At 36.4% G+C, this 10,866-nt stretch overlaps 2 protein-coding genes across 2 annotated transcripts in view; both read right to left on the bottom strand.

Moving 5' to 3' along the window:
* LOC106104717 (bumetanide-sensitive sodium-(potassium)-chloride cotransporter-like) overlaps positions 1-5,524 on the bottom strand; it is an 8,955-nt gene extending 3,431 nt beyond the window's left edge. Inside the window, exons 1-13 of the mRNA XM_013284846.1 lie at positions 5,419-5,524; positions 4,611-4,672; positions 4,259-4,345; positions 3,764-3,944; positions 3,189-3,448; positions 2,914-3,022; positions 2,664-2,803; positions 2,200-2,391; positions 1,684-1,915; positions 1,374-1,495; positions 1,002-1,137; positions 463-728; positions 7-49 (exon numbers count right to left, since the gene is read on the bottom strand). Coding sequence (XP_013140300.1) covers positions 7-49; positions 463-728; positions 1,002-1,137; positions 1,374-1,495; positions 1,684-1,915; positions 2,200-2,391; positions 2,664-2,803; positions 2,914-3,022; positions 3,189-3,448; positions 3,764-3,944; positions 4,259-4,345; positions 4,611-4,672; positions 5,419-5,446 — 1,858 coding nt within the window. The 5' untranslated portion in view covers positions 5,447-5,524. The remainder of the gene's footprint in view (positions 1-6; positions 50-462; positions 729-1,001; positions 1,138-1,373; positions 1,496-1,683; positions 1,916-2,199; positions 2,392-2,663; positions 2,804-2,913; positions 3,023-3,188; positions 3,449-3,763; positions 3,945-4,258; positions 4,346-4,610; positions 4,673-5,418) is intronic.
* Positions 5,525-8,598: 3,074 nt separating this feature from the next.
* The window catches only part of LOC106104716 (bumetanide-sensitive sodium-(potassium)-chloride cotransporter-like), a 30,399-nt gene continuing 28,131 nt past the window's right edge, over positions 8,599-10,866 (bottom strand). The window contains exons 15-19 of the mRNA XM_013284845.1: positions 10,627-10,820; positions 10,085-10,242; positions 9,705-9,847; positions 9,349-9,482; positions 8,599-8,872 (exon numbers count right to left, since the gene is read on the bottom strand). Of these exons, the coding sequence (XP_013140299.1) occupies positions 8,759-8,872; positions 9,349-9,482; positions 9,705-9,847; positions 10,085-10,242; positions 10,627-10,820 (743 nt within the window). The 3' untranslated portion in view covers positions 8,599-8,758. The remainder of the gene's footprint in view (positions 8,873-9,348; positions 9,483-9,704; positions 9,848-10,084; positions 10,243-10,626; positions 10,821-10,866) is intronic.

Raw genomic sequence — 10,866 nt, 5'->3', positions numbered from 1 at the left:
ACTCGCCTATCTGTTTGCGACTTGTTTTCTCCGCGTATGATAATGGTGTCTGAAATGTACATATATTTAATATTCCTTAGTTAACTGCCACAGTAAGAGATGTGTTCTAAAGAAGTTTTCTTGTTTATTATCAGAAAACAGATAAAACAACTATTTTATTAGTTATTAAATAAATATGACTACACTAGTTAGTACCTATTTTATTGTTTGCATGGTCACTGGATTGATGATGGATGATTATTACACAGGAATTATATTAAATACAACTTCGCTCGGGTGAAATTAAAATAACTAAATGAGTAAAAACATAGCCTATATTACTCAGTTTTTTAACGGTGTAAAAATTTTTGAAATCCAGTAGATTGTTCAGTAGATACAATACATGCAAAAATCCAAAAATACAAATCTTTCCCCTTTAGTACATTAGTACCTATAGGTGAACAAGAAACCAAAATGACTCACCTCAGTAATATCAGCGACTACTACAAAAGAGCCGACTTTTGTAATGAGATGCGCGAGGTGCAGCAGCTGCGCGCGCGCCGGCGGCCGCCCCGCCAGCAGCAACAGCTGCGGGCGGTACGAGCGAGCCGAGTGCGCAGCCTGCGCTGAATGCGCGGAGTGCGTGGAGTGCGCGGCGTGCGCGGCGTGCGGCCGGCTCGCCTGCACCAGCGCCCACACCAGCTCCATGTAGCGGTGTGCTTCTGTACTACTGCCCCATTCCACGCCCTCTAGCATGTTACAATAGAAACTGTTAACGGAATATTGACGCTTAAGGGACAACAGGACCGCGGAACTACAAAGTTCAGAATGCTTTTTTTGAATTATATCTAAATTACTATTATAATGTCTAAAGCTATCCTTAAAAAATATTGTTAACTTTCTGATATGGGTTTAAACTGAAATGAAAATTGAAAACTATTAGCGATATGAAAATATATTTTTTAAATTGTACAGGTAGGTACAATCGGTTGTTTCTAATCGTTTAAAATCGCAACACTTACCAGGGTTCCTGTAGAGCACTAAGAGATAGAGCGCAATGAAGACGAACAGCGTGACCAGCGCCGTCACCCAGCTGACCACCACCATGATGGCGATGCACAGCACGAAGCCCACGAACGACAGCCAAGTGTTGTAGTACTACACCATTTACAACAGCAAATTAGGCAACGGCGAAACTACATTGTTCTGTAGTCAAAAATCAGAAGCATAAGGCGAAAAATTAGGTCAGTTTACATTTTACATTCAAGTGACAACTGAAAGATATAATAGAAAGTTACAATAAAATATACGTTCACGATATTTAGAAACAGTAAGCAAATTATGTAAGGTTATGAGTATAAAGTCTATGTTAAGTTTCCATGTATTTGACAAACCTTGAATGAAGGCCTCCAACTGATGGGCTTGATCAAGGCGGCGTGGAATGTACAGAAGTTGATCAAAGCATACGACGCGAGGTAGAAGTTTGTTATCAGAGGCGCTATTGTGTTCAGATTCGCTAAGTACATGAAACGAGAAATTATATTAAAAACGATAAAACCAGAATAGTTATGATAGAATTGAAGGAGTAAGTATTCAAAAAGAAATTTAAAACTCAAGTCACTGATAAAAAATGTTTTCGAACAAATTAAAGATTTAACAAATAAACGAATCCTTTAGTAAGAACTTAGTAATAGAATCACTTACCAATAAGAAGGAACAAAAGTGAAACAAGGAATGTAAGGACATAGCCGCGATAAGGCTCGCCGTGTTTGCCATAAGGCTTGGAGAAAAAAATAAGTCCGGGGTAAATGCGGTCCACGCCGAGCGCCTGGATCAGCCGCGGCACCGACAGCAGGTTGGTGAGCGCCGTCGACAGCGTCGCTGCCCAGCACCCGCCGTAGATCAACGAACTCGACAGTGACATCATTTGCATTATCTAGTAAAATTCCACAATTGGTGACAAGTAACAACGAGTAGCCCACTCTTTGATGCTGTTCGCTAACTTAAAGGTAATCGTATACAAGAAAAAATGTCATTAATACGTAATTAGAAACAACAATATACTACCATATTAGCAGATCTTTAATATCGAAACAAAGAATCTCATATATCATTAATTAATTTAAATCTTCGTCTAAAAATATCAAAGTTCTCTTTTGACCTGACCCTCCACCCTTTGGTATAAGTTGTTACAGTTATATTTCATTGAAAATAACATACCGAATAAGTATTATGAAGTCCATACAAGCAATTTGGTTTGCAGGCATCCAGAGGATTATTGTTTAAGTCCAGGAGGTTGCCGCTGGCGTCGCGCAGCGTCCCCGTGCCGCATAGCACCGACATCCCCAAATAGCTCGCGAACGATATAGACAACGCTAGGAACGTGCCCTTAGGGATAGCCGTAGCAGGATCCTAGATGAATAAAACATTCAACTAAAATTCACACAGTTAAATAGATATTATGCAGCTCTTTGATTTTTTAACGTATAATGCACTAAAACGACCTTAGTTATGGTTTGGCGTATCATCATTATACTTTATAAAAAAGATAGCACTCTCTTGTGTCGTAACTGCCGCACCCAGAGACTTCAAGTGGTTCCCTTAGTGAGTTAGTGAAAGTAACGAGTCTTATAGACACGGAGTGTTGAATGATTGACTGTTGAGTTGTTAAATATTCTTCAAACCTTCAAATCTCCACAGATATTGGCGCCGGCCTGCACGCCGGTAACCGCGGGAAAGAACATGGCAAACACGCTGAAGAAGTTGTGATTCACGCCGTCACTGTAGCGAAAGTCTGGCCAAAAGTTGGTCGCAGCTGTCTCCACTGTTATTTATGTAAACGTTAATTTTATGATATACTGTTACTGTAAAAAGTATTACTATCTAATAAGAGACTCTTGTAGTTGTACAAATGAAGTAGTTGGGAATAGTTACAGTTAATGCCGATGAAGCCTTGTGCCCGCTGTGTAGCGGTAGTGGGTCCGAGCAACGCGCCCGTCACATACGCAGCGATAGCCACAACTATCACCGTTATCAGAAAATTCTGTAAAAAAAAACGTTTTGTATAAAAAACGAAGTCAAAACAGATAATTTTAGAGAACCTACAACTGCAATTCAAAAGTATATTATATGCAAAAAGGAATCACTAGATCCTTCTAAAATCCTGTGTTTTTGTGCTCTGAAATTATGTGGATACTTTCGTCACTGACCTGAGTTTTAGTCTCCCAGTCCATACCGACAGCGCAGATCAAGCACATCACTAGAAGTGCGATTGTACCCACTATCCTTATATCATTAACATCGTTATCAATTATCTTAAGCCCGTGGAACTTCATTAATTCATTGAGGGACTCGCAGAAGCCGATAGTGTTCATACTGGCAGCAACCGCATTTGCACACGCGAAGATTATGCCCACAGATGCACCGAATTCCGCACCCAGTGATCTAGATACTAGGTAGTAAACACCACCTGAAATTACCAGATAATATTAGTGAGAGTAGAGTGAGTGCTCTGTCAAATGAGCAAATTGAGGCTTAACATTTAAAAAAAAATCATCTCGCTACAATCTGCGTCGTTATTGATGATTGAGGGCGACTGTGGTATGAATAACTCACTACCTTACATCACTACAAATCCTTTACTCACTCAACCAGTCCCAAAAGCTCATATTTTTATATTAAATGAACACCAAGAATAACTTAAAGACCTTTTATATCTAGTCTAAGTGATATATTATTGTGACTTTTACAAACATATAGAGATGTTAGCGTTATTTTTTCTAACCTCCTTGCACCTGTCCGTTGGTGCAGATGGCGCTGAGCGAGAGCGTGGTAAGGACGCACACGAGCGCTGACAGCATCACTATAAGTATTGTCAACGCTATACCCGCCTGCGCCACTATCCACGAGATGCGTAGAAATAGCATCACGCCCCAGATGTTCAGGAGACAAGGTATTAACACGCCCTAAATAGATTAAAATCTTTAGTGGAAAATAGGAATCGGTCGCCTCATTTTATTAAAACATGGGAGGGACCGCTGCATATGGATATCAGCAATAAGTTAAAAGGACATTTCTTTTCGTACGCCCACACCTCAACTAAATAGATTTCGATGAAATTTCATAATATGTACAGGATAATACGGAAGGAGACATAGGCTACTTGCTTTTGTGTTTTTAAATTGCGGTGGGTTTCGCGGGCGAAAGCTAGTTTATTTAAATTTCTTTAGCCCCTTCTCATATTACGCGATATATGTACTAGAAATAAAATGTAACAAACCTGAATCCATCCTAATTTGATGCCACCGTAAGTTGTTAACTCAGGCGTTGGGTTGCCCTTTCTCAATGTTTCAGCATCTTCTTTCACCTGAAAATTAGTTAACGTTGACATTTCCATATTCAACTTAAAGAATTGGACTATCAATTAATTCTAAAATAGATTATATACTAAGTTCGTTACAGCCAGTAATACCGAAGGTAGTCAAGTTGAAGGAAACCACAGGTTGGGTGGATAGATGGCGTAAAGCGAGACTACGAAAAAAGTTTGCATAGAAAATTGGAGAAGAATGTAATGTTGCTGATTTAAGCCAGGACCCACAAAAAGCTGTAGGGCTAGAAGACTAGATTCTTACCTCAGTTTCCAAATCTACCATATTCATGTTATTTTCTTTTATTTTTGAAGCTGTTCTGGAAACTGAAAGTATATGAGATTGAAACTTATTTATAATATTCAGTTAATGAGTTTATATGTTCTAAAGCAAGCTTAAAAGCTTGCTTATTTTAAAAAATGATCTTTTAAAAATACCTTCATTTTAGCACTAGGTCAAGTTATTATGATATTGACAGATTCGTAAGAGCCAAGTCGATAACATTTGTCAATATTCGATTATTTCATTGCATCACTAATCAAAGAACAAAAAATTAGAAAACATTTAATTCTCAAACACCGTCAACGCCTGATCGCGATAATTTAATTTTGGCAAAAGTTGTCCACTGTCATGTATGTAACTGTAATTAGAACGGTAATTACGAGTTTTTTTTTTAATATAGAATATCAAACAAGTTAAAAGAAGTAAGCCCGGTTACTTTTTTTTTACATCTGCCTATTTTTAATGTGTGCAAAAATACACATAGACGTTTAATAAAAATGTCCCTATTTACTATACGTGCCTATTACCGTGGGTTTTATCTAAAACACTAGTACACACATACAGACGTCGCTCTAATTACTATATTATCATAAGGAATAATTTACATATATTTGTACAAGTGATAAAATCTCCTTTATTAAAATCGGGATAGGACTTTCTAAATTATTATTGGTTACTTCTTACTTGGTTTCCATTTGACCCATTTCTCCTAAAGTTAATAAATATACTTCACTACTATAAACGCTATCAAAACTTTTAAAAACACGTTTTTACATAATAATGTACTTACGACAGTCACTCAAAAGGTTTACCTCCATAATTAAGCACTAAAATAATTAAATTAAAAAAAAATTGAAGGTCGAAAATATTACAAATGAACCAATGAGACGGGTAACTTATTTCATAAACATTGCTTGACTGACTTGGTCTGCTTACATTGAGATTCATAACACCGTTTTTACAAGATCTCCTTGCATTTCGCGAATTATAAAATACGCAGAGTTGTAAAAGAAATTTCAACACTCACAACTAGAGTGCAATTCTTTTTGTCGTGTTGCATTTCGAGGTTTAATTTGCATTTGTTTTTTAATAAAATAAAAAGATTCTATTGCTCACATTTCACTGGCCAAATTCGAAAAGGCTGGTAATCCACAAAACCACATGATCTAGATTTTTTTTTCTTAAAGTACTGTCAAGTAAGTTTTTAGGTGTATTTATTTCATTAACTAGTTATTTAATAGACCTCCATAGAGTTTATACTAACTTTTATTTTTCTAGTAAAGTTTTAACAACTCTATATCATATCCCACAAGAAGTGTCTTGACATCACAGTTCTTCACACGGTGGTCGGTGAATACAATCAATCATTCAAACGTCGCAGGTTCCAATTTTTGTTTACATTTTCGCCTGATTCTTGTTAACTTTTATGATAGTTATTTCTGGCTATCTCAAGTGTGCATTGATGTCATCGTTTCTGTAATGCCGTAGTTTATTACTTGAGGTTGGGATAAGTGTTATTACATCTGCGGAAGATACTCCGTAACTTCTGTTGGATTCAAGTTTAGAGATAAAGGATTTGGATAGAAGAGACGCAGGTGGAAAGGCCGGTACAGTATCTGCAATTCCGTGTGTTGTAGATCCATATGCGAGCATCTTAGTGTTTCCGTCGCTCGTTTGCTCCCTACTCATATAAAATATGTATGAAAGAACGTAAAAAGAGTACTGCTCCTTTACTTTCCAACAAACAAACCTTCACAAACCTGTTCGGCCCCACTGCACTGTATTTTTAGATTCTCTCTTAAAAGTTAAGATTCCTTACTGTTTTTGTTAATCTTTGATCTTCGATTTATTATGTTATTGTCGTTGTGACAAATAGTTATCAAAGTGACGTTATTTATTCTTTTTGACCGACTTCCCAAAAGAAGGAGGGACTCAATTCGTCTACATGTTTTTTTTTCCTGACAATTTACTTGTAACCTTATATTTTTAAGAATTCTGTCTTTATGTTGGAGATCGGCTAAGCTCCTGAAGACGAATCAAGTTTATAATGACGAAGAGTTGTGATAATTTTTTTATTTGGGTAATTTTTTTTTTTCAGGTCAGTTTTCAATTCAATTTTTTATGAATTCTAGGACGTGTGCTACCAAATTGTTTATTGTCTAATAACAACGTGTAAAATATGTGATGGAAATATCGGATTTTGCTCCCTTATCTGACAGTGTCGTCATTTTTAAATCTGAGCGTCTATCAGCCGGTGCCGAGACAAGCCCTTATTCTTTCAATTAGTAAAATACAGTTATAGCAATAAAGGTTTATTATGAAAATAAATTTGTCTTTCATGTCTGTTACAATTATTGATGCCTTGAACCGCTTCGAGAAAAGAGTTCGGGTGTGCTCGCCTCAGTAGATGCATTGCCGATTTACCTATAGCTGGATAATCATTATAGTAATTGTGGTTAAAGACAGTTAGTCACGTCGTCGTTACTTAATATTAAAGTACATATTAAACTTGATCGAAAATTGTAAATAAATAATGCTGTGAGCGCTAAACTTTTTACAGAAATGCGTAAAAATAAATAACGTAAATATTGATTTGTATTATCCTAATAAAATTACGTTTTTTAAAAATTTCCCTTTAGGAAAACTCAATGTTATTTAAATAAATAATGGAAATAAAACTAAATTTTTTTACATTATAAGTTATGTTGTATATTTGATAAATGGCTAATTTGTTAAAGCACTGATTTGTTCTAAATCTATACAAATGTGTTAATACTTGTAATGTAAATTAAATTTATTGGCTTTATACTCGTAAGTATTAAAAGTATAAAATAAATACCTATGATACTCATCAAAGTATTTTTGTTATATAAATGCTAACTAAGTTTGCCATTTAAGTGTAAAATGTACTTTTCCTTGTACTTTAGGAAGTTACTGTAGAGATGTAAACCTAAGACGTATTTAACAATAAAAACATACAGACGAATTGAGTACCTCCTTCTTTTGGGAAGTCGGTAAAAAACAACGAATGTGATTTAGCAAGAAAGGTGACAATTATCAATATAAAATTTCTAAAGACATTTTTCTGGCTTAAAATACGTTTCTGAGAGCTGTTTTAATATTTTCGAATATATTTACAATCAACTGCATAATGTTACATTTACAAAACTTTAGATAATTGTTTCAGTTTTATCAACAAATTTAAACAGCTGATGACAATTGCACTTGTCTGGTAATCTCAACTTTTCCTCCAATGGTGGGATACCCAAAAAACAGCTGTACAGTCAACTGCATAAATATACATTTACAAAGTTTCAGAAACTAGTAGTTCGCTTTTGGGTTCAAAAATCGTATACGTAACCATCAGTAATCCGTAAGCTTTCGACCAAAAAGTCGCATCTGAAGACGAGCATACTTGTTTTGTAACTATATTTTTATAGTATTTCTGTAGCTGACTGTACAAAAAAATATACCTTGTTCTTTTGTTGAAACATAAGAGAGGGATGAGATACGTTTTTCGACAGTGGAATACTACGGTTGTAAGCACCGGTATAAATATATCTTATATCTCTTAAATTGGTAATACTGCTTAGATATTAGGGATTATTTAAACTTTCTGCATTACTTAACAAAAATAAGTACCATTTAGAGGAAAGTACACATAACTTCATAATACAACTACACACTAAGATACTAAAAACTTATATATTATTCAAATAATAATTTACTATTACCATTAAAAACAATACTGTAATGTGGAGATTAACTTTGGTTGCAATTATTTTAAGTTAAATAACTAAAAAATAATCTCGCTAACTAAAAAATATCGATGAAGAGATACAAATAATGTTTCTAAGGCTAAATAATAATTAATTCTTTGTAAATTACTAATCTTAATACTAATTCTAAATACAATACATAAATGAATGTTTTGAACTACTTAACCAAATTATTAATTAGAATTAAATAAATTAACATTTTATTTATATTAGAGAATTAAATAAAGTGTTAATTAATAATTAATTTATTCTTATGCGTTCTTTCACATGTGATTTATTTGGTAATGGAAGGTGTTCACGTAAAGGTGGGTCCTGACATATGTCCCTTCATCCATGTTTATATTTGCAAAGTTACGAGTAGAAAGTGAGGACGGAGGTGTGGTTGCCGCGCACGAACATCATGGGCGGCAAGCCGCGGCTCATCACCTCCAGCCACGCCATGTACAGCGGCGCAGAGATCGAACCCTGCATACAATGAGTTTACACTATGAAAATACATATACAAAAACATAACGTGATAACGCTTTTTCTAAAGCAAAGATGGCTGAGGATAATTAATTGATAGTTATTCAATTTTAAGAGCGAGTGCACGGTTTTGACTAATTTATCGAATAACCAATTGCACAACTAAAAATCTAGTAGTGCGCACACTTCCATTTAAGCTCGTAGGAATCAAAGCGCGACTAACCAGTTGTGAGATAGTTTAGTCTAAGTTGTGCGCACGCTCTTAATCACTTCACGGTTCAAACTATTTTTTTTTCATTAAATAAATGGTTTATTGAACTCTCGAGTCACGAACCAAAGAATGTGTAACTCTCCCATCTAAAGGAATCTTCAAGTACATTTCCCCCTAACTCTTTTCAAATTGGACACGTCGAGTATCATTTTGTCACATTCGGCGTATTTGGAAAACGAGTTAAATTGTTATGATGTGTCCTCACCTTCCTAGGCATGGGCAGCGACATGACGACGAGGCGCGCCTCCTGCGAGTTGGCCAGCAGCAGCTCGCGCAGCCGCAGCTGGCGGCTGGTCTTCTCCGCCAGGGTCGACAGCTCGGACTCGCTGATACGGCATTCTGGAAAATACAGTGGATCCTGAATCTGAATCCTTCAAACATGTATTCCAGGAAAATTATTACTACCAAGAAAGGGAAATACGAGGGCTAATAGAGATACATGAAAAGGAAGTACAATGTGACGATTTTCCGTAACGAAAATGTCAAGGAGGTGATAATGGTTTGATAGAAGCAACGTGGGTTTTAAACTATCGATAATCGCGGTAATGGTTGATGAATTACCTTCTCTTCCATTGTCACTGACGAAGCTCTTGATGATATCGTCAAAGAGTTGCTTGGTCTCCGGCTGCGGCGCCTCCGTGATGTCCTGCACCATCGTCAGCGACGAGTAGTCGATGCGGAACTTGGCCAGCAAGTTCGCCATACTGGATACCAAATAATGAATGATATAAGACCCATCAGCGTAAGTGCTATACGGCAGAAGACGATTAAGACTATAGTCTATCCTATTCTTTGTAAGAATCCAAATATATTTATTGGCCACTGACGTGGACTTGGCTTTGGAGTTCCCTCAGCGAAAATGTAGTAGACGAACTTATTGCTGCTTTTTCGTAATGAACGACTACCGGTTTGTATGAATAATTATGTTGTGTGATGTATACTTTCTCTCCTCCAGCTCGAGCTCGTGGTGCCTGTTGGCGAGCGCGAAGACGCGCAGCTTGCAGCTGGCCCAGCTGGAGCGCTGCGACAGGATGTAGGGCAGCAGCATCGTCAGCCCGCCGTCGTCGTACAGCCACCACACGTCCACCGTGCCCGCCTCCTGCCCGACAAACACGTGCTTGTATTTACTTAACATTGACAAATAAAATAACCAGACTAAGACCATCTTTTAATAATTTTTTAAGGAAGATCAACAGCTATCTAATTCAAAGTAGGTATGCAGCCAATAATAAGTCCTCAGTGTTAGAAATATGGAATAAGATATTTTTGTGCAAATGAACAATAGAAAAACAGAACAGAAAGAAGGTTCTATAGTAAACCTGTCTTGCAGAATTAAGTGTGGAATTAAAAATTTCTAAGCCTGAACTTTTAGAATGGTTAAAGAAGCTTGCGCGCCACGTGAATTGGACGATAATTAGAAGATGCACTTAGGATGTAGATATTTAATTATAGCTCATTTGCCTTAACACCATATTTCCCATACCTGTTTCCGCTGGAATATGCTCATCTGCGTTAACTGGTCGTTCGACACCTCGAGGCCGGAAGATGATTTGTAAATAATCTGCTTGTGGAAATCAACAGGTTTCTTGTCCTTTTTCTTCTCTTTCTCCTTCTCCTTTTCCTTGTCGCTCTTCTCTGATATCGTAAACGAACGAGATGTGGTAAGTGTCAATAAATCTGTAACAATAAATGAAGATAAAAATTATTATAATCGTATTTAAAT

This window comes from Papilio polytes, unplaced genomic scaffold (assembly GCF_000836215.1).
Source record: "Papilio polytes unplaced genomic scaffold, Ppol_1.0 DF823399.1, whole genome shotgun sequence".
NCBI lineage: Eukaryota > Metazoa > Arthropoda > Insecta > Lepidoptera > Papilionidae > Papilio > Papilio polytes.
The sequence above is the reverse complement of the archived record's forward strand: the minus strand, read 5'-3'. Positions and strand labels throughout refer to the sequence as shown.